This window comes from Micromys minutus (genome assembly GCF_963924665.1).
Source record: "Micromys minutus genome assembly, chromosome: 3".
Lineage (NCBI taxonomy): Eukaryota > Metazoa > Chordata > Mammalia > Rodentia > Muridae > Micromys > Micromys minutus.
In genome coordinates this window covers 21,640,789-21,666,926 of record NC_137972.1, presented here as the reverse complement: position 1 = coordinate 21,666,926, position 26,138 = coordinate 21,640,789, and the positions used below count along the sequence as shown (strand labels likewise).

General features: G+C 47.2%; 1 protein-coding gene across 9 annotated transcripts in view; it reads left to right on the top strand.

Moving 5' to 3' along the window:
• Positions 1 to 660: 660 nt before the first annotated feature.
• CHD4 (chromodomain helicase DNA binding protein 4) overlaps positions 661 to 26,138 on the top strand; it is a 33,067-nt gene continuing 7,589 nt past the window's right edge. Inside the window, exons 1-33 of one of the 9 annotated variants that reach the window (XM_080914666.1) lie at positions 661 to 801; positions 1,618 to 1,796; positions 5,031 to 5,152; positions 5,344 to 5,538; positions 5,761 to 5,879; positions 5,987 to 6,228; positions 6,428 to 6,555; positions 6,734 to 6,869; positions 7,035 to 7,174; positions 7,367 to 7,606; positions 9,727 to 9,930; positions 10,031 to 10,236; positions 10,519 to 10,650; positions 10,731 to 10,827; positions 12,056 to 12,247; positions 12,817 to 13,017; positions 13,189 to 13,326; positions 13,833 to 13,954; positions 14,061 to 14,234; positions 14,541 to 14,682; positions 14,769 to 14,900; positions 15,008 to 15,125; positions 17,900 to 18,024; positions 18,415 to 18,652; positions 18,797 to 18,972; positions 23,911 to 24,091; positions 24,176 to 24,262; positions 24,358 to 24,446; positions 24,554 to 24,687; positions 24,972 to 25,116; positions 25,218 to 25,383; positions 25,644 to 25,741; positions 25,833 to 26,016. In XM_080914666.1, the coding sequence (XP_080770792.1) occupies positions 1,697 to 1,796; positions 5,031 to 5,152; positions 5,344 to 5,538; positions 5,761 to 5,879; positions 5,987 to 6,228; positions 6,428 to 6,555; positions 6,734 to 6,869; positions 7,035 to 7,174; positions 7,367 to 7,606; positions 9,727 to 9,930; positions 10,031 to 10,236; positions 10,519 to 10,650; positions 10,731 to 10,827; positions 12,056 to 12,247; positions 12,817 to 13,017; positions 13,189 to 13,326; positions 13,833 to 13,954; positions 14,061 to 14,234; positions 14,541 to 14,682; positions 14,769 to 14,900; positions 15,008 to 15,125; positions 17,900 to 18,024; positions 18,415 to 18,652; positions 18,797 to 18,972; positions 23,911 to 24,091; positions 24,176 to 24,262; positions 24,358 to 24,446; positions 24,554 to 24,687; positions 24,972 to 25,116; positions 25,218 to 25,383; positions 25,644 to 25,741; positions 25,833 to 26,016 (4,903 nt within the window). In that variant the 5' untranslated portion in view covers positions 661 to 801; positions 1,618 to 1,696. Of the gene's footprint in view, positions 802 to 1,617; positions 1,797 to 5,030; positions 5,153 to 5,322; positions 5,539 to 5,760; positions 5,880 to 5,986; positions 6,229 to 6,427; positions 6,556 to 6,733; positions 6,870 to 6,995; positions 7,175 to 7,366; positions 7,607 to 9,726; positions 9,931 to 10,030; positions 10,237 to 10,518; positions 10,651 to 10,730; positions 10,828 to 12,055; positions 12,248 to 12,816; positions 13,018 to 13,188; positions 13,327 to 13,832; positions 13,955 to 14,060; positions 14,235 to 14,540; positions 14,683 to 14,768; positions 14,901 to 15,007; positions 15,126 to 17,899; positions 18,025 to 18,414; positions 18,653 to 18,796; positions 18,973 to 23,910; positions 24,263 to 24,357; positions 24,447 to 24,553; positions 24,688 to 24,971; positions 25,117 to 25,217; positions 25,384 to 25,643; positions 25,742 to 25,832; positions 26,017 to 26,138 lie in introns of all 9 variants that reach the window. The other 8 variants (XM_080914663.1, XM_080914662.1, XM_080914665.1 and 5 more) reach the window with 8 other exon arrangements.

The following is a 26,138-nucleotide window of genomic DNA, read 5'->3' as shown; positions in this document are numbered from 1 at the left end:
CAGGGACTGAGGGCAGTTCTAGGGGGTTGGTATTATGGGATATCAGTATAGAAAGTGGGAGACTGATTATTACGTGATATGTGTGGGAGGAGGCCGAGTGTCCGTTGTAGTATGGGGTGGGTGAGTTTCTGACAATCATGGGATACCAAACTGGGGGTGATTATTATGGGATGTCAGTGGGGGATGGGTTGAATATTATGGGATATGAGACTGAAGTGCTGGGAGAGGTGCTTATTATGGGATGGCCAAGGAGAGGGAGGGGTAATGAGTTATTATGGGATGTTAGCAGTAAGGCCAAGAGTGAAGAAGTTGGCAAAGAGTGGTTATTATGGGATATCTAAGGGAGGGGGAAGCAGGTTTAGTTTGTAAAAGATCTGCACTGTATGTCCATAGCCCCGGGCACATATATGCATAGAGTGTGGGGGGCGGGGTGTGTGTATGTGGGGTGTCCGTGTGTATTATGGGATGGCCAGGAGGTGGGCGGTTGCCCAGGTGACGCGCGCGCGCGCTCGACGGGGGCGTGGCCAATGGTTGCCTGAGCGACGAGGGGGCGGGGGTTGCCCGGGAGACCTAGAGAGGAGGGTGGCGGTAGTGGAGGGGGGGGTTGGAGTTGGTTGAGGTTATTATGGGCTGTCCGTGGGGGGGCGGGGCCTGTGCGGTGGGATTTCCCGGCCGGTGTTTCGGGCCCTTTAAGAGGCGACGCCGGAGCCGGAGCCATTTTCCCCCCTTCGGCCGCGGTGAGGAGGAGCCGGAGCGGGAGTGACACCGGCGAGACCCAGCGCGACCTGAGGCGGCTCTAGGGTGAGGAGCGCACGAGGCAACGGGAGAGACATTTTTCTCAGCCCGACAGCGTCCCGGGGGTCATCCCTTCACCTGTCCCTTCCTCTGGCGTCCCGGGGCCCGCGGGCCGTCCCCTCTCCAGGGAGCCGACCCTTCTTCCCTTGAGGCGGCCGGGTTACCCCCAGACGGCGCCCTGCCCTGAGGGAGTCCTGCTCCCCGCTTCCCCCTCCTGGACCCGGCCTCCCACAATGCCGGGCGGGCGCCCGCCCCTCGCCCTTTGCTCGCTAGCCCCCCGGGACACGTGGCCCGGCCCCCTTCCCGGTGGGTGCTCGATTTGCTCCAGCGTCTCGACTCTTCGGGACCCCGGAGCGCCCGAGCCTCCACGCCCCCTGGTCCCCGCCGTTCCGGAAGAGAACCCGAGTTGTCCCAGAGGACAGCCTTTGGAGAGCTGCCCTGTCTGGGAACTGGCCCCTCCCCGGGCGCAGAGAAGCGCCCCCCCACTCCCAAGTGACCTTGTGTCCCCGAGCACCGGCCGCCTCCCCTGACCCTCTCGGCGTCCCTCCACTCGAATCCCCCGCCCCAGGCACTCCTAGCTCAGTCCAGGCTAGCTTGTCCCCTCCCCACCATGCACCAGCCTGTCCTCGGGGGCGTCGCTCCCTCTTCTTGGGGGCTCCTGCTGGGGAGCCGGCTCTCGGGCTGTCCCCGAGGAGTGTGGAACTAAGTTCAGCCTGAGTGGTTCGGGTGCTTGGCTAGGGTGGTAGGGCAGGGGGGCGGAAAGAGCGAGTGGGGGAGGGGGACTGCGCGTCACTCACTGTTCTCCCCCCCTCCCCCGCACAGTGACTCGGGCCAGTGTAGAGGGCCCCAGGCCGCAGACCGGAGCAGCTGGGCCAATTCCCTGGCCGGGGAACGGAAGGGGATGGCGTCGGGCCTGGGCTCCCCGTCCCCCTGCTCAGCGGGCAGTGAGGAGGAGGATATGGATGCACTTCTGAACAACAGCCTGCCCCCACCCCATCCAGGTAACACCTTCCCAGAGGGCCCAGGGCAAGAAGGTGTTTGATCTTTCCTAGAGACTCCAGTGAGGCTGCGTGCGCTGCTTGCTGTGTGCAGAGCCCAGGGTGGAGGGCATCCGAAGGGAGTGGTTCTCTTCTGCGGAGCTCTTGTGTGCTGGGGGTGCTGGAGGAGGTGGCAGCCATGTGCCTCTTGGGCACCACGGACCCAGATGCAAGCTGGCTTCACTCAAGGCTGTCTGGAGTGCTCCGCAGTCCCCAGCTGAGGGAGCTCTCTGGGTTAGCAGACTTTACCTTGTGCAGGTTCTTGAAGGAATGCAGGTGGTTCAGACTCTAGTGGTGGGGTGCGTTGGGGATTTCTGTTGTAGGAGCCCCTGCCAAGCATCTGGGATCCCCCGGTTGCTCCCAGGAGAAGAAAGCGGGAGAGTTGGTTCCTTTCTGTCCTGATCAGCTACCGGTTCTCAGTACTGTTTCAAGAGTAAAGTTTGAATCTCGCTCTTTATCGGAACTTTTAGTTAGTCAGATTGTTGGAATATTTTGCAGTGGAGAAGGGCTGGAGGGTTAGGGGAGGCAGCAATAGCCTAGTAAGGAGGGCCAGAGGGAAGGAAGGGACTCTTTTGCCAGTGTGGATATAATCTTGGCTCTTTTCTAGAGGCTTCTACCAACCACTCTGAGGTAGCTTGGGGTCTGAATCCTGTCCTGAGCTGTTTGTGTGGGCGTGTTAGGGTTTGCAGTATGTTTTGGGGTTGCTCTCTGGACTGGCCAAACCCGTATTGTTATAACCAGGCCTGCCTGAGTGTCTGCCCTTAAGTGATGGTTGATGTCATGCTTGTAAGTGGATGGCTTCCTCTTGTCTCCTTATTTAGAGCCCCCTTAGTTCAGACACCTCTTGGTTTGACTCCTGTTTAGTTAAAAAAAAAAAAAAAAAACAAGTCACCCTCCCCGTTCATTACAATTTCTTTATCCTCTCTGCTTCTACTCTTCCTACATTCTGGAGCCTGGTGATCCTATTTTTGTGCCTTATGACATGACTTTCGATTCTGCCTTTTCCTTATCTTCAACTGTATCCAGAAGGAATGCTTTTCAAATTTGCCATTTAAGAGAGCATTCTTGATGCTGAGTCTTTGGCTGCTGATATAAAGGACATAGATCTGTGTCTGACCACTGAGGTATAGGGCTGCAGATCTTTGCCTTTGGGAGGGTAGAGGGCAGTGGGGGATGATGTGGGTAAGGGAGAAGACTTGCTTACCTCCTCTCCCTCGTCTTTTTTATGAGAGGCTTGGATGAGTGATGTTGTTCAACCAGTGTTGCTCCCCATCTTAACTCTACTATAACCCCGTGGTCTGGTGCTCCCTCCCTAGTGGGAGCTTGCAGGCTCTCAGTGTGAACTCTGCCCCAATCTGTAGCATGACCCAGTTTTTCCATCGGCCACACCCAATTCTGCCCCTATCCCAAGTCTTCCTCTCTCATGCAGTGTTTGCAGCTGGCCGTCTCGGTGTGTGATCGGCCTGATGAGTCTGAGGGCTGTGTGTGGAAGGAAAGGTTTCTGCTGTGCCATGGGCTTGTCCCTGTCTCACTTGTGCTCTAGAGGCAGAGGAGGAAGGGTTTGGTGGATGGTGTATGGGCTGTGGGTGAGAAGCCCTTAAGAAAATGATGTGTTTAGTGATGAGGGGCCTCCTATCCTGACTTGATCCTAGGATGTGGGTGTAGATGTCCCTGGCGCTTTATTCAACCTTGGGATCTGACTGGCTTCAGAGTCGTTTTAGGGCTACTTCTAGGGCCATGTGCTCAGGATGTGGGATAGAAGGGAGCATGCTGTTTGCTACTGTCCTCTGAGTCCACTGCTTTTGGGGGCTTGGACATGGTTTCTGCATATTGGGTAGGGTTCTTGTTGGGTGACTGAGGAAGCTGAGTTTTGACTTTATTACTCAAGCTTAAAGCTTTTTGATACCTTTCAGGGAAGAGAGCATGTGGTTTGGTAACCTCCGCTGAGTCCTTGTTAAATCTTAGTTCTAATGTCTTTAAAGACCTACAACTGAGCGAGTGCTGTGGTCATCCCAATAGCATTGCTCTGGATGCTGTCTTGGCTTTCTTGCCTGGGACATGAGGGTGACCTCTTACAAACTGCCATCCTAGAGTAGGTATCAGAGCTCACTGGCTTTGGATCTAGGGCCAGGTAATAATTTGAGAAGTTTTCTTTGAGGGTACTCTTTGCTCTGTGTACTTCTGTTGGCTCCGCCCCCACCCCGCCACTTCCTGTCTGTCCTATGTTGGCACTGGGTGCCCTGGGCTGGCTTCTGCGGTCAGGAGCCATTTTCCTTCTCTTCAGTGGGTGAGGCACTCCCTTCTCTCTCCTCCCTTTCCTACTCCCCCTTCTTGAGCAGCGGGGGTGGCTTGGGAAGAGGGAGAAGGGACTGGGAGCTGGTGTACATGTCTGGTACAAAGAAAGCTGCCTCCTAACCTTCTCCCCCTCTACCCCTTTCTACCTACCCTTGCTCAGGATTCACCAGTGTTACCCAGGCTTTGTGTGTGCTCCTAGCCAGGGAAGGAGGTGGAGCCAGATGGGAGGGGGGTTGGGAAGGGGAGATGGTGACAGCTGGGCTGATTCCGGGCCCCTAGGGAGAAGAGCCGGCTGACCCAGGAGAAAGCTGGAAAGAAACAGTAGGACTAGAGATGCTGAAGGGAACTGGGAGAGGGTGTGAAGTTGAACTGGCAGCTGAATCTTGGGACAGGGAGATTCTGGTGGTTCTGAGCAGTGATATTCCCAAAGGGGTTTGAGAAGGGTGTTTGTTATATCTTATGAACCTGGTATTTGTTTTAGGGTGGCATGGTGAGGGATGAGTTCGTATGTTCAGTGTATTCTGGGTAGGCTCTTATTCCTGTTGTATGGGCTGTTTGGTGGCCACTTTCCCTCGGGAGACCTGGATTCAGTTCTTTCACCTGCTGAGTTTCAAGCAGCTCAGTTCAGCAGTGCTGGTAGACACAGAAGTACCTAGAGTAGTGAGGAGAGGAGGCAGGGGCCTGGACAGCAGCCCAAGGTGGGCCTGGCCAGGCCGGGCAGCCTATTTTGGGTTTACATCTCTTGTTTTGTGCTGGGTATTGGCTCCCTGTGTGTAGTACAGTAGTTCTCTTTAGGGGAGTCTGGGGCGAGAGGTGGGGAGACAGTCTGGACCCTCTGAATGAGGCCCTTATCTTGTTTGCTGTTCTTTTCCCTGCCTGCCACGCTTTGTCAAATATATGCAGAAAATGAGGAAGACCCAGAAGAAGATTTATCAGAAGCAGAAACTCCAAAACTCAAGAAGAAGAAAAAGCCTAAGAAACCTCGAGACCCTAAAATCCCTAAGAGCAAGCGCCAAAAAAAGGAGGTGAGTGGGTGACTGAGTGTTCTTGGGAGTGAGAAGAGAGAAGGAGGCGCTTGAGGAGAGTTGTGGGGCTGAGCGTGGGGGTCAGGTTCTGGGATGAGCCTCAGGACTGTCCTGAGGTGAGCATGTGTGTAGCATGTGTGCTGTCTCCCTCTCCCCCTTCCTTGCTCCAGCGTTTACTCTTATGCCGGCAGCTGGGGGACAGCTCTGGGGAGGGGCCAGAGTTTGTGGAGGAGGAGGAAGAGGTGGCTCTGCGCTCAGACAGTGAGGGCAGTGACTATACTCCTGGCAAGAAGAAGAAAAAGAAGCTCGGACCTAAGAAAGAGAAGAAGAGCAAATCCAAGCGGAAAGAAGAGGAGGAAGAGGAAGATGATGATGATGATTCAAAGGTGCCTAGATCTCTGTTCTCTCAAGACCCTGTTCCTCCTCCTGTTTGTTCTTCCCAAATCCACTCCTGCCCCCTAGAACATGATCTCTCCATGTAGGCTTGATTATTTCTTCCTAGTTCTTGTTATCCGGCTCTTGGAGACTGTAGTTTGAGTTCATAGTTCCCGTTGTCTCAGCAAGTGTGGGCGCTGTGAAGCAGGCCCATGACCGTGCTGTCTCTGCAGGAGCCTAAGTCGTCTGCCCAGCTTTTGGAAGACTGGGGCATGGAAGACATTGACCATGTGTTCTCAGAGGAAGACTACCGGACCCTCACCAACTACAAGGCCTTCAGCCAGTTTGTTCGGTAAGTCAGGAGGATCTTGGGGGTGGAAAGGGTGGAGACTCCTAGAATTTCTTCCTGTGTCCTTTTATCTTTACATATGACCTTATTCTTGTCAACTTCTCTTCCAGACCTCTAATTGCTGCTAAAAACCCCAAGATTGCTGTCTCCAAGATGATGATGGTCTTGGGTGCAAAGTGGAGGGAATTCAGTACCAACAACCCCTTCAAGGGCAGCTCTGGAGCGTCGGTGGCAGCTGCAGCAGCAGCAGCAGTGGCTGTGGTGGAGAGCATGGTGACAGCTACTGAAGTCGCCCCTCCCCCTCCCCCTGTGGAGGTGCCTATTCGAAAGGCAAAGACCAAGGAGGGCAAAGGTACAGTGGAATTTAATGAAGAGTCTGGGGTGGGCTTGAGAAGAAAGCTAGGAATGCGACATTGCCCCTAAGTTGGGTAACAGGCGGGAGTGAGTCTGGGTTTAGAAGATAGAGGAAAGTGGGTGAACAAGCTTAGGTGAGAAGTTCATTTTCCCATCATTCGCCTAGTGGTAAACCTTTTTCTATATCCTGATTTTAGGTCCCAATGCTCGAAGGAAGCCTAAAGGCAGCCCTCGAGTGCCTGATGCCAAGAAGCCCAAACCCAAGAAAGTAGCCCCTCTGAAAATCAAGCTGGGAGGCTTTGGCTCCAAGCGTAAGAGATCCTCGGTGAGACCCTGGTTCATCCCACTGCAGAAGGAGGGGTCTGTGGTGGAGAGGGGCGTTGCATTCTGTTGGGCACGTGAGGACGTAGGGTACTATTGCTTCGGGCAGGTGGCTGGGGTTCTTTACCATTCTCTTCTTGGCCTGGACTTTGAACTTTCTGTTATTTTTTTCTTTTTATCAGAGTGAGGACGATGATTTAGATGTGGAATCTGACTTCGATGATGCCAGTATCAACAGCTATTCTGTTTCGGATGGCTCTACCAGCCGCAGTAGTCGGAGCCGTAAGAAACTCCGGACCACTAAAAAGAAAAAGAAAGGTGTGTTTCTTTTCTGTACTTATGTGTGATGGAGGGAATGGCCAGGGAAGAGTCTCCCTTAGGAGATAAGGGTTGGGGGGAGGTGGTTGTTTTCTAATAATTGGGCTTTCCCTCTTCCTTGCCCAGGCGAGGAGGAGGTGACTGCTATGGATGGTTATGAGACAGACCACCAGGACTATTGCGAGGTGTGCCAGCAAGGCGGTGAGATCATCCTGTGTGATACCTGTCCCCGAGCCTACCATATGGTGTGCCTGGACCCAGACATGGAGAAGGCCCCCGAGGGCAAGTGGAGCTGCCCACACTGTGTGAGTACCTGGCTACTGTGGCCTCTGGGTCTCCCCACCCCCCAAGGGCAAGGGTGGGTGATGAGCTTCTTTAAGCCTAGGTGGAAATAAAAATGGGAGTGTCCTTGGCTGAGCTTTGGGAAAGGAATGATGGCTGTGGGTCTGGGTGGGGGTGGGGTGGTAATAATCTGAATCTCTGGTTTTTTATTTCAGGAGAAGGAGGGTATCCAGTGGGAAGCTAAAGAGGATAATTCTGAGGGTGAGGAGATTCTGGAGGAAGTTGGGGGAGACCCAGAAGAAGAAGATGACCACCATATGGAATTCTGTCGAGTCTGTAAGGATGGTGGGGAGCTACTATGCTGTGACACCTGCCCTTCTTCCTACCATATCCACTGCCTGAACCCCCCGCTGCCGGAGATCCCAAATGGCGAATGGCTCTGTCCCCGCTGCACTGTAAGTGACTCTTCACTGACTAAGTCTCTGCTCTCCGTAGGCATTGTAAGGCCAAGGTTGGGGAGAGTTCACTGGAGACAACTTTCTAGCTCTGAGACAGGAATTTTCTTTCTTGATTAGTCCTGGGACATCCTCTCCTGTGTGTAGTAATACAGTTCACTGAATAGGAGAGCAGCATTCTTTTAAGCAGGTTGAAGCAGTGTTCCAGTTCAGAGTAGTAGTCATTCTGGTTTTTTGGTGTTTTGAACTGATGCTCAGGCTATCTCCTTAAGCTCACTCATTATCTGCAGCTCAGGATGGCCTTTGAGTTTAGGGTGATCCTCTTGTCTTAGTCTTCTGAGTGATTAAAGAGGTATGAGTGCCACACACAAGCTTGTCTTTCAAAACTGTAATTTGGGGGCCGGAGAGATGGCTCAATAGTTAAGAACAGTTCCGTTTTTGTTTTTTATGATATGAGACAGGGCCTTTCTGTGAGCCCCAGAACTTGCTCTGTATAAAGACCAGACTGGTTGGCCTTGAACTCACAGAGATCTGCCTGCCTGCTGTATTGAGGATGTTTTTTCCTTGTTAAGCCTTTGCTCTTCTTCAATAGTATTGTTTACTTTTATGTCATCTGTACATATATGATTTTATGTAACTAAATTCAGGACTAAAAGATGAGAGAAAACTAAGTCAGACTTAATTTGCTTTATGATCTCCATTTTATCAGTTTTCCTGTAAATAACATAAGTTACACCACATTCTCTTCATTCTTCTGTTGATGAACACCTAGGTTGGTTCTGTAACTTAGCTCTTGCACACAAATGCTGCAGTAAACTTATTTGTAGCCCAGGCTGGCCTTGAACTCACTGTTGTACCTCATGTTCCCCAGAATGAGGAGAAAGCTCATGTTAGCATGGCTTCTCTTAAGCCTCGGTGCCTCACCTCTCCGCTCTTGGTTGCCTAGGTTGTTCCAGAGCTCGTTTACTGCTTTTAGGTTGCTTAGAGAGGGAAGGGCTTGCTTCTCTTTCTGTGGATTTTATGTGCTCAGCTGTTCTGGTTTATAATTTAAACTATAACTCCTTGACTTTTTTTTTTAAAGCTCTGTGGTAATATCCAGAGAAGGGGAGAGTCCTAGTGTTTTTGGCCTAGGGATGGTCATGACGTTAGATTTTATTTGAGAAGAAGTTTTTGTTTTGTTTTCTGGAACTTGCTTTGTAGACCAGGTTGGCCTTGAGTTCACAGAGATTCCCATGCCTCTGCCTTCACTTCCGCAGCACTGAGATTAAAGGTGTGCGCCACCACCAGCTTGAGGGAAGTTTTTATGAGTCATTAACAAAATTAAAGCTCTGGGCTTATCTGCTAATTTCTTTTTAGTTGTTTAAAAACTTTAGTAGGGTCGCACTTTGTATCTCTGGCTGGCCTGAAAATTCTCTGTATAAAACAGATGGGCTTGTCTCCAATTAACAGAGATCTACCTTCCTCTGCCTCTCTAGTTTTGGCATCAGAAACTTGGGTCAGCACACCAGGCTCCCTGTAGTTTATTTTATTTTCTGGGCATGATGGTATATCTAATTCCAGCAGAGACAGGGACGAGCAGTTCTGTGAGTGTAAAGTCAGTCTGATCTATATATTGAATTTCAGGCCAGCCAGGGCTATTACAGTGAGACTTAGTCTGAAAAGAAGAAAAGTGTTGTATGTGCACATGTATGTTCAGGGATCTGGGCCTTGGTGCTGGGCCAGAAAGCAGTAGTGCTGTGCTCTGATACCCACCTTATCACTGAACAGACTCTCACTAAACCTGGAGCTCCGGCTGGCTGGCAGCCAGCGAGCTCTAGTGATCTTTTAGTCTTTGCTCCCATGGCAGTAGGCTGCAGTGTGTATGTGTGTGATGTGCATTGACAAAAGAGGGCATTGGATCCCCTGGAACTCTTAGCTATAGTGTGGATACCAGGAATTCAATCTGGTTCCTCTGGGAGACCAGCAATCTCTTCAGGTGCTGGCATTTGAACTCACATTCTCATGATTGCAGCAAGTGCTCTTACCCACTTACCCATAGACACTGATGTTTATTATTCTTGGAGAGTTTCATGCATCTCCCTTTGGTTTTGAATTGAGATTAAGTGGTTTCTTTTTAACAGTGTCCAGCTCTTAAGGGCAAAGTGCAGAAGATCCTAATTTGGAAGTGGGGCCAGCCACCGTCTCCCACACCAGTGCCTCGGCCTCCGGATGCTGATCCTAATACCCCATCTCCCAAACCTTTGGAGGGGCGGCCAGAGAGGCAGTTCTTTGTGAAATGGCAAGGCATGTCTTACTGGCACTGCTCCTGGGTGTCAGAACTGCAGGTAAGCCTGGGACAGGTTGATGTGTGAGGGGACACTGCAGGGTGAGAGCAGGAAGCCGGATGCAGCTCCAGGGTGGTCTCCTTTCTCTTTCTGCTCCCAGTTGGAGCTGCACTGTCAGGTGATGTTCAGAAACTACCAGCGGAAGAATGATATGGATGAGCCGCCTTCTGGGGACTTTGGTGGAGATGAGGAAAAGAGCCGAAAGCGAAAGAACAAGGACCCTAAGTTTGCAGAGATGGAAGAGCGCTTCTATCGCTATGGAATAAAACCTGAGTGGATGATGATCCACCGAATCCTGAACCACAGGTACCCCTTTTGCTGGGTACCCTGGAGGTCACTTACCTATTAGGGGCTCTTTCTAAAGGGGAAGAAATGGACATTGCTGTTGACTTACATTCAAGAGACATTCCTCTTGAGTTTGGCCCACAGGGAGTATAGAAAGAGTATTGGTTCAAAGAGGCTCTGAGTATATGTGGAGTCTGGCACATTTAGAATGGTTTGTAGGTTTTTAAGAGCAAGGCTGACTAGAGAGGTGAGGGAAGTTGCTTTCTGGCTCTGAGGAGTTTTATTTCTTTATTGATCTTGTAGTGTGGACAAGAAGGGCCACGTCCACTATTTAATCAAGTGGCGAGATTTACCCTATGATCAGGCGTCTTGGGAGAGCGAGGATGTGGAGATACAGGACTACGACCTGTTCAAGCAGAGCTACTGGAACCACAGGTAGGTGGCTTCGAAGAGTAGAAGCTGCTGCTCTCTTTTGGAAGGACCAAGAGGCAGCTGTGGTGTGTTCTCCTTCCTAGGGAGTTAATGAGGGGTGAGGAAGGACGACCCGGCAAGAAGCTTAAGAAGGTGAAGCTACGGAAACTGGAAAGGCCTCCAGAGACCCCAACTGTTGATGTGAGTTTGGGTGGAAGAGGGAAGGTGTATTGTGTGGGCATTGTCATCGTGAAGCTCCAAGTAGTGGCCTGTAGAGGGCTCTAGCAGAGACACTCAGCAGTAAGCACCAGGAGTTTTTTCTTCACCATCAGGAAAAACCCACAGACAGGATATTTTATGTAATGATAGTGTTAGCTAGGAGGTGGTCTTTGATGCAAGGATGTTATTTATTTATTTGAGAAAGGTAAGGTTTCTTGTAGCTTAGGCTGGACTTTAACTCCTGATCTTCCTGTCTCTACCTCCCAAGTGCTTTGATTGTTCATGTGCACCAGTGCCTGGCTTACCGCCTGGCTGATCTTAGTGTCCTGGAGCCTTTGGTTTGCATGATTTAAATAGTGGTCTGTGTCAGACTGCCTGAGGCCTGGATAAGTTGCCTTGTCTTTTGAAGGATCCTAAGCCACATACTTGAGTGACCAATGAGGACCCCATCACTCCTTTTCTGAATGTATTGAGGTTCACACATGTCCATAGTGTGTTCTGCTTACTATCTCTGTGCCCCTCTTACCTCTCTCCTTCCCTTAGCCACCCCATTCTTCCCTGCAGATCTCTTTCCTACATTCATGCTTTTTTGTTCTGTGACCCACTGAATTTAACTGGTGCTATCTGTGACCATTGGTTTAGACCTAACTGTCATTATGGCCTGGTGGATTCTATGGGTACCCCAACCCACTTTTAACTTTCTTTTTTAAGATTTATTTATGTATTTGAGAACATTGTTGGAGTCTTCAGACATACCAGAAGAGGCATCAAATCCCATTACAGATGGTTGTGAGCCACTATGTGGTTGCTGGGTGCTAGGAATTGAACTCAGGGCCTCTGGAAGATCAGACAGTGTTCTTAACTACTAAGCCATCTCTCTAGCCTCTCCCCCTCTTTAGCTTCATTGTTCAATTTTGAGACCGTATTTTTTCTTTTTTCTTTTTCTTTCTTTCTTTTTTTTTTTTTTTTTTTTTTTTTTTGATTCCAAGACTGGCCTTGAACTCAGTCCTTCTGTCTCAGCCTCCCAAGTACTAGGTCTTTATTCCCCTAAGGGCTTTTTTGTTTGGTTTCACTTTGTTTTGTTTCTCTTAGCTCTCAGGAATAAAAACACTGTAGAGAGGATTTATGTAGAGGGAAGCAGCTACTGTCTACCATCTTCTGGGAGCAGGGGATTCTCTCTACCAGCTCTTGACTTCTCTCTTACCTTCAGCCCACAGTAAAGTATGAGAGACAGCCCGAATATCTCGACGCCACAGGTGGAACCCTACACCCCTACCAAATGGAAGGCTTAAACTGGCTACGCTTCTCCTGGGCTCAGGGCACGGATACCATCTTGGCTGATGAGATGGGCCTTGGGAAAACTGTGCAGACAGCAGTCTTCCTCTATTCCCTCTACAAGGAGGTAAAGATGCCAGGAGATGCTGGTGTTTGGTGTGGGTACTTTGTGACTAAGTTCTCTTCTTGTGCTTTAAGGAGTGGGGAGGGAGAAGGAAGCTCTGCTGAGGCACAGGAAGAGACAGCTCTGCAGTGCAGATCCTTTCCTTTCCCATAAGTAAGGCGCCTGGGGAGGCCAGAAGCGGGTGTCACCTCCTTAAACTGGAATTACAGATTGTAAGCCATCATGTAGTTGCTGGGATCTGAATGTGGGGCCTCTGCAAGAGCAGCTAGTGCTTTTAACCAGTGAGCCATCTTTCTAGATCCTACAGTGGAAATTTTACAGGATCAGAGAGCCCTTGATAGTCTTAGTATCTGGCATGTGTTTTGAGGTAAAGGGAATTATGATTGGACTTAGTAGTAGGGAAAACCTTGTCTTGGTGGAGGAGTTTGGTTTTGTCAAGGTGGCCATCACCTTTTGGGAAAGAGGGATAAATGGCTTTTGTAAAGGAGGATGATGATGGGGTTGGGAGGGAGGTTGAGTCTGGGGTTTACAGATAGGCTCTTAGTATTGACTGCCTGCTTTCTTCCTCCCAGGGTCATTCCAAAGGCCCCTTCTTAGTGAGTGCTCCTTTATCCACCATTATCAACTGGGAGCGAGAGTTTGAGATGTGGGCTCCTGATATGTACGTGGTAACCTATGTGGGTGACAAGGACAGCCGTGCCATCATTCGAGAAAATGAGTTCTCCTTTGAAGACAATGCCATTCGTGGTGGCAAGAAGGCCTCCCGAATGAAGGTATCTCAGTGGGAGGGAGTGGGAGATTGTTGAGGAAAACACTGCTATCTTGTTTGCCGCCTCCCTCACCTGGTGTCTGAGTGGGGCGGATGAGAACTTTGGGAGCAGGGAAAGTTTGCTAATACTAAGGAGTTGACTAGTAGTAACCAGCTAGCTTATCATTGTGTGCAGAAAGAAGCATCTGTGAAATTCCATGTTCTGCTGACATCCTATGAGTTGATCACCATTGATATGGCCATCTTGGGTTCTATTGACTGGGCCTGCCTCATTGTGGATGAAGCCCACAGGCTGAAGAACAACCAGTCTAAGGTAAGGAGTGGAAGGTGGCAGCCTCCAGTTCTAGCTAGTCCTTTGGAAGATTCGTCTCTCTCTCTGGTGTTCTCTCTCTCTGGTGCTCTCTCTCTCTCTCTCTCTCTCTCTCTCTCAAGATTTATTTATTTATTTTATGTAAGTACGCTGGTGCTGTCTTCAGGCACACCAGAAGAGGGCATCAGATCCCATTACAGATGGCTGTGAGCCACCATGTGGTTGCTGGGAATTGAACTCAGGATCTCTGGAAAGCACTCAGTGATCTTAACCATTGAGTCATCTCTCCAGCCTGAGATTCACCTCTTTAAAGAAACCTAAGTAGAGAAGAATGGGAAAGTGGTCTTTATTTCCTTCCATACCTTTGGTAACCCTTTGGCTAGGCCTTTAAGAAGGTTGCTGGCCATGGGATGAGGGGCTTAATTCACTGGACTGTGAGACAGCTTGGGATTCTGTTGAGGGTGATACTCTGGTGTCCTCATATCCTGAATTTCATTTCTCTTGACCAGTTCTTCCGAGTTTTGAATGGTTACTCACTCCAGCACAAGCTGTTGCTAACTGGAACTCCATTACAAAACAATCTAGAGGAATTGTTTCATCTGCTCAACTTTCTCACCCCTGAGAGGTTCCAGTAAGTGTGTCAGTTCCTGCTGTTCTTTTGTTCTTGTTGTCCATTTCCTGTGTTACTTATCTTTCTTCCTTTTTCTCCCTCTCCAACAACTTTTTTCCCCCTGAAGCAATTTAGAAGGCTTCTTGGAGGAGTTTGCTGACATTGCCAAAGAGGACCAGATTAAAAAACTACACGACATGCTGGGGCCTCACATGCTGCGAAGGCTCAAAGCTGATGTCTTCAAGAATATGCCATCCAAGACAGAACTGATTGTGCGTGTGGAGCTGAGCCCTATGCAAAAGTGAGTGTGAAGGGGTAGACACACTCAGCCTGTGACAGACACCTGCTGTTGCCAGCGGTTTCTTCCACAGAGCTCCATCTGTCTGCTGACAGGAGCAAGCAGGGCCTGAAGAAACCTGATACCTGGGAGCTGGAGCTTGTAGTTCTTAGTTTTACCTTCCTGTGTCTAACATGAGGATGGTGTGGTCTTGCTTGTTAGCTTAGCCCCAAGTGAGGAATGCTAGAAAGATGATCTCAGGCTGTTGGGTTGTATCTTTACTCATTCAAGACTCTTCAGTCCAACCAGTCCCTGTACTTGTTCATGTAGGAAGTACTACAAGTATATTCTCACTCGGAATTTCGAAGCACTCAATGCTCGAGGTGGTGGCAACCAGGTCTCTCTGCTGAATGTGGTGATGGATCTTAAGAAGTGCTGCAATCACCCTTACCTCTTCCCTGTGGCAGCGATGGTATGTGTGCGTCCTTGTCTCCTGGGCCTTGCCAAGTCCTCTTTGTGGTCCTCCCTTCAATGTGTCTTCCTTTGTCTTGTCACCAGGAAGCCCCTAAGATGCCTAATGGTATGTATGATGGCAGTGCCCTGATCAGAGCATCTGGGAAATTGTTGCTGTTGCAGAAGATGCTTAAGAACCTTAAAGAGGGAGGGCATCGTGTGCTCATCTTCTCCCAGGTATGCGGGCCCAACCTGAACTTTACAGACAGTAGCCGGACGCCCCATAACTGAGGAGAGGGATTATCACCCGACAGCTCTATAATTAAAGTTGTTCCTTTTTACAGATGACCAAGATGCTGGACTTGCTAGAGGATTTCTTAGAACATGAAGGTTATAAATATGAACGTATTGATGGTGGAATCACTGGGAACATGCGGCAGGAGGCCATCGATCGATTCAATGGTAAGGGAAGAGTGTCTTATCTCCAGCCAGTCATTTGTTAATATTATTAAGGTGGGTGTGGTATGCCCACTCACCCTTAATCCCCAGTACTAAGGAAACAAGGCATGTCAATCTCTGAGTTCAAGGCCAGCCTGCTCACCTACGGAGTGAGTTCAGGACAGCCTCAGCTGCTTGTCTCAAAACAAAGAATTATTTCATGTGTGTGCCTAGGTATTCTGGGAATGGTGTTATAAATGGTTGAGAGCTACCATATGAGTGCTGGAAGTCTGTAAGAAACAGAACCTCAGTATTCGTATCCTTGCTGGCCCGGAACTCTCTGTAGACCACTCTTAGACTCAGATACGTAGAGATGGACCTGCATTAGAGTACATCGCCCTGCTCAGCTCTTACCATTTTCCTCTATTGCTGGAGTGATCACTTGTTTTTAAGTGTGCACACATGCATTCGAGCGTGCATCTGCACATATGTGCACCATGGCACAGATGTGGGAGTCATAGGAGAACACAGGAGTTGGTTCTCTCCTTGTACCGTGAGTTCTGAGGACTGAACAGAGATCACCTAGGCACCTTTACTTGCTGAGCTGCCTCAACAGCCCTGCTGGTTTTGTTTCTTAAGATTTTATTTTATTTTGTGTCTGGATGTTTTGCCTGCCTGTGTGTCTGTGTGCTACATGCATGTTGTACCTGTAGAGGCCAGAAGAGGGCATTGGATCCATTGGAACTGGAGGTACAGCTGGTGGTAAGTTCACCCTGTTGGTGCTAGGAATGAACCCAAGTCCTCTGGAAGAAGAGCCAGTGCTCTTGACTGCCGAGCCATGTCCAGTACCTCCATCCCTCCAGAACCCCAACTTGTTCTTGTGTATCTGTTTGTTGTTCTTTTGGGTCTTAGTTGATTGACAGGAAAGAGGAAAGCTTTTGAGATTTTTCTTAATTTCCCTTTGGAGTCTTTGGTCTTTCTGCTTAAAAGGGGGCGTTTTCTTTAACACTGATTATATCCAGAGGCTGAAAGGAAGATCAAATTAGCTTTGGATTTAAGTTTTTTTGTGTTTATGTGCCTACTTATCTATATGTATGTCATATATACAGGTGCCCGAAGTTGGAGGCACATCTTAGCTACCTGATACAGGCACTAGGAACCGAACCTAGAATCCTCTGAAAGGGCAGCAAGTCCAGCCCCAAGGGATCAGATTTGTTGAAGCTCAAATAAGTACACTTGTCTGTCTCAGTAGATGTAACTACACCTTCCCCCCAACTTTTCACTTTAATTACTTATTTTTGTTGGTTTTTTTGAGACAAGTTTTCTCTGTGTAGTCCTGTTACTCTCATTTTTAAAAATATGTTTAGACTTAAAAGTTCTAAAACAATAGAGAATTAGCCTGCCTCTGTTAGCCCCAGCTTACCATGCCAGGCAGCACTTAGGTGGTGAAGCAGGAGACTCAGGAATTCCATGAGGCTGGGAAGGGCATTGGCTCTATTTCCAGAGGACTTAGGTTTGATATCCCAGCACCTACATGGCCGCTTACAACCACTTATAATTCCAGTTCCAGGGATTCCAACATCCTTTTATGGCCTTTCCAGACAAGGATAGCTGAGTACGGAAGGTGCAGCCTGGCTTATTTCCCCAAGTTTCCATGTCCGGGAGTCACAGTGGAGGAGGAGACTGGCTCTGTCCTCCAACTTGATGTGTGTGTTCTCAGGCATACTCTCACATACTGACACATAAACGCACACAAAATCAAAGGGAGTTGTCTGGGATGAGTACTTACCTAACATTGCATGAGGACTTGGATTCAGTCCCCAGTACCGCTAAGTGTGGTGACACAACTGTAACTTGAACATTGGGGAAGGGGAGACAGGATGTTCAGTTTATCCTGGCTATCTAGAGAGTTGAAGACCAATCTGATCTAGCTGAGACTAAACAAAACAAAACCCCCAAACTCAGTAAAACGCATAACAATATATGTGCTCAGGTACAGCTTCTAACAGTAGAAAATGAATTAACATTGGGTCACATGGTCACCTGAACTGTAGGCTCTAACTGGATGTTGACCGTTTTTTTCTTAATGTCTTTTTCTGTTTGAGGATCTAATCCCAGGTCCCACCCACAGGTCCAAGCATAGATTCCACTGTTTACACTTAAGTAGAAAGCTGCTTACCTGACCTTTCACCCCCTAGTCCTTTGTGGCATTTGTTACTTCAAATTTCTAGCCAATTATTTCATGCAGTGTCTCTTTCTTGAAAGATGCTTGTATAAGAATACCACAGATGGGGTGTTGTACGTGATGTTTGCATTTGTCCCTTCTGGTGACTACTGGGCATTTGGCCCTAGTCACCATGTTTGCTAAAATTCTCTGCTGTAAAGTTTCTTTAAAAATTTTATTTTTGAAGTTTATGTATTTATTTTATATAAGTACACTGTAGCTGTCTTCAGACATACAAGAAGAGGGCATCAGATTTCTTTACAGATGATTGTGAGCCACCATGTGGTTGCTGGGATTTGAATTTGGGACCTCTGGAAGAGCTGTCAGTGTTCTTAATCCCTGAGCCATCTCTCTAGCCTTGCTGTAAAGTTTCTTTTTCCCGTTGAAATTCATACATATTTTGAGGGAGATACTTGAAGAGGCTAATATCCTTTTGTTCATAAACTTTGATGTTGATTGCAGTATCAGAGTACCATGTTGACAATGGTTTGATGTTTTTTCTGAAGTTTCTCACCTTCCTTCTACTTATTTATTGGGATTCAGGAGAGAACTCACAGTATTTTCTGTCTCTTAGCACCGGGTGCTCAACAATTCTGCTTCTTGCTCTCCACTCGAGCTGGGGGCCTTGGGATCAATCTGGCCACTGCTGACACAGTTATTATATATGACTCTGACTGGAATCCCCATAATGACATCCAGGTGAGCAGAGTATTTAGCTTTGGGAGGTCCTAGCAGCCCGCACCCTCCAGGACAAGGTTCTGTCATGTGAAATGTAGGTGGGAAACAGCAGACTTCTTTTCTTGTTTTTTTTTTTTTTTGTTTTTTTGTTTTGAGTGTCACTGTCTTGTAAGCCTGAGAATTGGAGTTAGGTGCAGTCCTATTTTAGGTGACGTGATAGGAGGTTGGTATTGTAAGCCTGAGAATTGGAGTTAGGTGCAGTCCTATTTTAGGTGACGTGATAGGAGGTTGGTATCTGGAGAGAGCTGTGAAAGATTTTATGTGAAGACTGGCTTCAGCTTCTGTCTAGTGTTGTCTTGATGTCAGTGACAGGAGAACTTAAGATTGCCGGTTTTGCTTGATCAACTCCAGGCCTTTAGCAGAGCCCACCGTATTGGGCAAAATAAAAAGGTGATGATCTACCGGTTTGTGACCCGTGCGTCAGTGGAAGAGCGCATCACACAGGTGGCAAAGAAGAAGATGATGTTGACACATTTAGTGGTACGGCCTGGCCTGGGCTCCAAGACTGGCTCGATGTCTAAACAGGAGCTTGACGATATCCTCAAATTTGGCACTGAGGAACTATTCAAGGATGAAGCCACGGATGGAGGTGAGCTAATCAGGAACTTAAATTTTGGATGGAGCTCGGTTTCTCAGACTGTAGGGAAGAACCTTTGATAGCAAAAGTCCTGAGGGAACTGCTTTTCCCACTGCTGCTGAACTGACTTGAGGGTTGGCCTCTGGTTCTTCATAGGAGGAGACAACAAGGAGGGCGAAGACAGCAGTGTGATCCATTATGATGATAAGGCCATTGAACGGCTGCTGGATCGAAACCAGGATGAGACTGAAGACACAGAATTGCAGGGCATGAATGAATATTTGAGCTCATTCAAAGTGGCTCAGTATGTGGTACGAGAAGAAGAAATGGGGGTGAGTATGAGTCCAAGGTGCTGCTGTTCTTGGTGATTTACCTGAAAATTGGAATTTAGGTCAAGATGATATTTGAAACCACAGAAAAACATTTTTTTTGCCTTGAAAAGAAAGAAAGTAACATGCTCAATTTACATCTTCAGGTCTGCCCTGACTTGTCAGGGGCCACAAGGCTAGGTTAACATAATCATCATATACTTTCCCAGAGTCTTATTTTTATGAATCTTACTAATTCTCCATTTAAAAAAATTTAAATTCTGCTTCAGAAAAAGTAAATGAAATATATATATTAAATAACTAGCTGTTTTTTCCAAAGATGAAAATTCATTCCCTTTTCCTTTTATATATTCCCTTGGTTTTTTACAGTAAAAACTACCAAAAGAGAGTCTGTGGGGTTTGGTATATATTTCTTCTTTCAAGTAATTTAAAAGCCTTGCTTTCTTTGCTGGTCATTTCTTTAAACCTCTTGACTCAGGCCTAGGCTGGCGCCCTGTGCTTTCTCATCCTCTCAATTGAACGATGCATTTGCTTTTCTCAGAATGTGGTTAGTTTATTCTTATGTTTAAACAAAGTCTTGCTATTTGGCATAGATCTTAAACTTTTGATCCTCTTGCATCAGTCTCCCAGGTGCTACGATTACAGGCCTGGGTGTTATTTTAGCAGAAATCTAGACTGGTTTTGAATTCAGTATGTAGCTTAAGCTGCTTTTTTTTTTTTTTTTTTTTTTTAAATCCTGATTCTCCTGCCTCTTCCCAGGTGCTGGCATTTCAGGCACAACTACCATGTCTGGCCATCTGGCAGAATTTTTATTTATTATTACCTTTTTGTGCTTTATTTTATTTTTGAGATAGGTCTCATATGTCCCAGGGTGGCCTTGATCTTACTTTGTAGCTGAGAGTAACCTGACTCCATTTATCAAGGGCTCTGTTGACAGCATGTGCCACTAGGCCATGCTTACATGGAGATTGAGCTGCCTATCTATATGCTGGCTAGTGTTCTGTTCAGCTGAGTCACATCTCTACCCCTGTCTAGCAGATCTTGATTAGCATGATGTGGTTTTTAAGTGATTTGCATAAGGCTTAAACAATTCTGCCTGTTTAATTAGCCTTTTGAAACATCCTAAATCAAACACTAATAAATAGGAGTGTTTCTTCCTTTCTTGCTTTGTTTTATTTTGAGACAGGATCAACCTATATAACTTAGCCCAGTCTTGAACCTTCCTACCTTAGCCTTTCAAGTGTAAGATTAGGCACTTGAACCACAATGTATCTTTCTCTGTTTTGAGACAGGGTCCCATATATCCCAGACTGATCTGAAAGTCACTATGTAGTCGAGGATAACCTTGAACTTCTGATCCTCCGCTGCCTGTACCTCCTGAGTCTGAGATGACAGATGTGCCTGGAGGTGTGCAATTGCCATGTCCCTTTCCTGTGGCGCTGGGGACTGAGCATGGGCTCTGTGCACACCAGAAGACACTACCCATGATGCTATTTTTCAGCAGCTTTTATGGGATATAATTTCTAGTCATAGTTTATGTGTGACTGGCTGGGAAATTATATAATTTTGTAGTAAATTCAACCAAAAATTTGTTTTGTTAGGTCTTAACTTGTTACAGTAACAGAGAGAAGTAATTGCCTGGCACAGCCCATGCTGGTGCGAAATCTATGCTACTCACTATACAAGTATATGTGCTGTCCTGATTACTGTAGTCCAGTTTAGTTCTGATCATTTATTTCTATTTGATTTTATTGAAAACAGGGTTCTACTATGTCAAACTGGTTTAGAACTCATAAAGATATGCTTGCCTCTACTTCAAAGTGCTGGGGTTAAAGACATCCAGTACCACACCTGGGTATTTATTTCTTTTTAGACCTTTTCATCAGGAGGTGGGGTTGCTAGGGATGGAATCTAGGGACATAGTCAGACTAGAGCTATAGTCAGACATACTAAAAGAATGGTATTTTGTTTTTAAAATGTTTTTTATAATTAACTTTAAATTTTTTTTATTATGTGTATTCATTAAGGTATTATGTACCTTAAAGATATTTTTTGGGACAGGGTCTTATATAGCTTAAGCTAGACTTGAATTTAGGCAGCAAAGGATGACCTTGAACTCCTAACACTGTTGCTTCTGCTTCCCAAGTTCTGGGGTTACAGGCATGTGCCAACACACCTGCTTGTACATGGTGTTGGAAATTGAATCCAAGAATTAGTGCACGCTAGGCAAGCACTTTACCAACCAAGCCGAGTCCCCAGCCCCTATAAGTTGTTGCCCAGGCTGGCCTTGAACTTTTGAGCCTCTTGCCTCAACCTCTCTAGTGGCTAAACACTAACGCTTGTACCATTAGGCCCATAGTTTTACTGGCTAGGTCACACTATGTTAGCCCTCTTTGGCTTGGGATTTATTGTAGAATTCCAGGCTTGTCTCAGGCTCAGTTCTTCTTGGGTGTAGAGGTTATATTGTGGCGATCAATTTTAAAAAAGAAAAAAGCTGAGCCCATCATTGTGGCATATGACTATAATCCTAGCATTCAAGAGGCAGCAGCAAACAAACAGATCTCTTGAGTTCAAGGCCATTCTGGTCTACAGAGGGGCTTCTAGGCCACCCAGAACTTAGTGAGACCTTATCTCAGAAAGTCTGATTGGGGAGGATAAGAAAGCTTGTTTTCATTTACTATTTCAGAAGCTCCAGGGGAAGGCTAGTAGTTCCTAAGCTAATGGGCAAACATACTGAGGAAACTGCTCATAGGGCAAAAAGAGAAGAGCAGACTACTGACTTAATTGTTCCTTACTGTCTCCCATGCTTCAGCAATGTAGCTTCTTCCCAGCAGGTCCATGCTCCATGGAGGCTCTGCACCATTTCCAGTTGCCCCAGAGATTTCCAAGCCATATTGAAGCATGGTTCAAAACTCAAAAAGGAAAAGGATAGCTTCTACTCTGTCCTGCCTAATTCTTTTCTGGAGACAACTAGTGTGTGTGTGTGTGTGTGTGTGTGTGTGTGTGTGTGTGTGTGTGTGTGTGTGTGTGAGTTATATCCAAGGTGACCTTGAACTTATGGTGATCTTCCAGCTTCACCCTACATGCTTAAATTATAGGTGTGAACCATCATTTATATGTATTTATCTGCTATCGAGTTATATAATAAATGGTTTAGGAAGTACAGGCAGGTTAAACACACCTTACCTGAAATGCTTGCAACCAGTTGTTTCAGATATATGAGGGATTTGGGAATTTAGGTGTATTTATAAACTTACTAGTTGAGTATCCATGCATCCGAGCTCAGTAGTCTGGACTCCTTTATAGTGGCATGTTAAGACCCCTGTGTACAGGGTGAGGGACACTTGGTTCAGCAGTCAAGAGCATTGCTTCCAGCCTTCTGTTCCTTACACCCACATGGCAGCTTCTAAGCTTCTAACCACATCTAAGCTTCAGTTTCAGGGAGTCTGATGCCATCTTCTGGTCTCTGGGCACCAGGAGTGATTGTGGTGCCCAGACTTACATGTAGACAAAGTCAACATAAAATTAAAAACCTAAAAATTTTAAAGGCAGTTTCATTTTTAGAATTTCAGTTTCATATTTTTTGGTTATGTTTTCTTTAATTAGGGATCATAAGCCTATTCTGTAATTCAGTTGTATAGGCATTTAGGTTATTTCTTGAAAATGTTTCTTTTTATACGTATTTGAGTGTGGGTATGTGGAGGACAGAAGACTGTGCAGAGTTCGGTTTTGCTCCCATGTCAGTCTCAGGGTCACACTTGGGTATGGGCTTTGTAGTGAGTGCCTTTGCTCCCTGACCAGTCACTGGCATCTAGGTTGTTTTTATTCAGTCTGTGAACAGTGGTTTTACTCTGTCATGATGGACTTGGATTTTCATTTCCTTGAGACACAAATGGTCTCATGTGGTTTTTTTGTTTGTTTTGTTTTGTTTTTAAGACTTAGATTTATTTATATGAGTACACTGTAGCTGCTTTCAGATCCACCAGAAGAGGGTATCTGATCTCATTATGTAATGGTTGTGAGCCACCATGTGGTTGCTGGGATTTGAACTGAGGATCTCTGGAAGAGCTGTCAGTGTTCTTAACCACTGAGCCATCTCTCCAGCCCTGTCTCATGTATTCTAAGATTACCTTGAATTCACTGTGTAGTTGAAGTTGGTCTTGAAGTTCTGATTCTTCTGGCTCTGTTTCCCAAGGGCTAGTATTGTAGGCACATGTGCACTGCTAAGGGTCAAACTCAGGGCCATATGTATGCTAAGCAAGCACTTGCCAATTGAACTGTCCTCAGTCCAGGATTTGTATTTAGTTAATACTTCTGAATTGTCAATGGGGAAAGAAACTGTAACTTGGGTAACATTTGGAAAGCCAAGCTGGAGAGCAGTGGCACTTGGATCCTAATGAGTCCCAGCCAGCCTAGTCTAGAGAGCAAGTTCCAGGCTAACCAGGACTTCGGAGAGAAACCCTGTCTCTGAAAACTAAAGAAGAAACCATTGAACTACTTGAATACATTTCTGTGTATGTTTTTGTTTTTTTTCCAAACAGTTGCTAATTTCTTCTGAGGTTAATTAAGACCAGAATGCTTTCTGTCCTAAAGATCTCTTGCAGTATTTGGGAAGCCCCTCCATTTTGCTCGATAAGGAACTAATCTTTTTATTCTCCTGTTTCTGGATGTTGCCAGGAGGAAGGGATGGCGCTGCACAGTGGCTCTTCACCTTGTCTGTCATAACAGTTTCCTTTACTCAGGCTCACTGCTAATCTACACATTAGAGGAGCCTTGTCTTGTCTGTTAAATTTCTTCCAAGTTTTTAGGTCCAAGCAGGCACATCAAGTGTTTATAAATGGAGCCATGCAAAGGAGCTAGCAGACGGGAACTGTGAGGACCAGGGGTAGCTGGTGGTGCTGACTTCAGCACCCCTGAGTCCTGGCCCTCCCTCTGTCCCAGGAGGAAGAGGAGGTAGAACGGGAAATCATAAAACAGGAAGAAAGTGTGGATCCTGACTACTGGGAGAAATTGCTGCGGCACCATTATGAGCAGCAGCAAGAAGATCTAGCCCGAAATCTGGGCAAAGGAAAAAGAATCCGTAAACAGGTCAACTACAATGATGGCTCACAGGAGGACCGAGGTGTGTGTGGCCGGCCCCGCCCCCCACCCACGGGCCGTTCCACTAGAGCAGTGGGCCCCGCTCATCTGCCCTCTCTCCCTCCAGATTGGCAGGACGACCAGTCCGACAACCAGTCCGATTACTCAGTGGCCTCAGAGGAAGGTGATGAAGACTTTGATGAACGATCAGAAGGTAAGGGTGGTGCCATCTTGATAGTTGTGTAGCTGTTGCATTGTTTAATGTCCTGTCAGTGTCTCAGTGTTGCTCACTCATCTTTCTCTTTACAGCTCCCCGCAGGCCCAGTCGCAAGGGCCTGCGGAATGATAAAGATAAGCCATTACCTCCTCTGCTGGCCCGTGTTGGTGGGAATATTGAAGTAAGTATAGTATGATCCTATCGTGGGAGAAAGGTCTGGGATTGCCGGGCAGTTGGTCTTTGATGAGGAGAGACTATCGTCCTCTTACAGTGGTTCTTTTTCTTTAGGTACTTGGTTTTAATGCTCGTCAGCGAAAAGCATTTCTTAATGCAATTATGCGATATGGCATGCCACCTCAGGATGCTTTTACCACTCAGTGGCTTGTGAGAGATCTTCGAGGCAAGTCAGAAAAAGAATTTAAGTAAGTCCAAGGCTGGGCATACTAGTTGGATCCAGGGCTTATACTGTGTGTGTTTTCTGCAAATCTAGCCCATTTTGTACAAAGAAAGAGAAAGAGGTGTTGCTAGCTGCAATTGGCAGGTGAAACTGTTTCTCTTGATCTTCCCTGAACAGCCCTTAGGCCATAGTGTGGATTTGGAGATGAACATTCCAGGGCATCGTAGACCTTACCTTGAGATGCAGCCGTGTTAATGGCCAGAAGCAATATCTAATGTCTGCTTAACTCTGTTCTCTCCTTTTCTGCAGGGCTTATGTGTCACTCTTTATGCGACATTTGTGTGAGCCTGGGGCAGATGGGGCTGAGACTTTTGCTGATGGTGTTCCTCGAGAAGGCCTGTCTCGTCAACATGTTCTTACTAGGATTGGTGTCATGTCTCTGATTCGAAAGAAGGTGAGCCCCAAGCCTGTTTTCATTGTTAAAATTGAGAAGTTGAGGGCCAAGTAACCGTAGCTGGACTGAGTCTTGAACTTTTCATTCCTTGCTGTATGTAGGTTCAGGAGTTTGAACATGTTAATGGGCGCTGGAGCATGCCAGAACTGGCTGAAGTAGAGGAAAACAAAAAAATGTCTCAGCCAGGCTCACCTTCTCCAAAGACTCCTACACCTTCCACACCAGGGGACACACAACCCAATACTCCTGCACCTGTGCCACCTGCTGGTAAGTCTGCCATCCTGTCATTTCTGTCCTTTTAAAAAAATTTTTGTCCTGTGCCTTTTTCTGCTACCCTGTGCTCAGTCTTAACAGGGTAATCTGGCAGGACACACAGCGATTTACCTCTCAGTTTAGGAGGGCTGTCCTAAGAATAGGGCTGGCTCTTAAAGGCACGAGAGGACAGATAATCTAGAAGACAAACAGCATGACATGACCTCTGACCTAGCACTTTCCTTTCCTAAATGGTTGTCTTTATTGGTTTGCAGAGGATGGAATAAAAGTAGAGGAAAATAGCCTTAAAGAAGAAGAGAGCACGGAAGGAGAAAAGGAAGTTAAATCTGCAACCTCTGAAGCGGCTGTGGAGGTTAGAGAAGGGGTGACTGGACACCATGCTAGCGGCACGTCTCAGATTTGGGGCCCATTTGTTTCACCTTCTGTCTTCTGTTTCTTTGTAGTGTGCACAGCCTCCTGCATCTGGCCCTGCATCTGCCCCTGCCCCTGCCTCTGCCCCTGCCCCTGCCCCTGCCCCTGCCCCTGAGGATGACAAGGCTCCCGCTGAGCTTCCTGAAGGAGAGGAAAAAGTGGAAAAGGCAGAGGCGAAGGAGAGAACAGAGGAGCCTATGGAGACGGAGCCCAAAGGTAAATGTGAGCAGCTGCAGGCAGCTGTGTAGTTCTCCCAGACTTACTAGGCTTTTGAGCCATTAGGAGGAACGATACAGCTGGGACCCTTGCTGCTAAATGACCCTCAGCCTCTGACATCT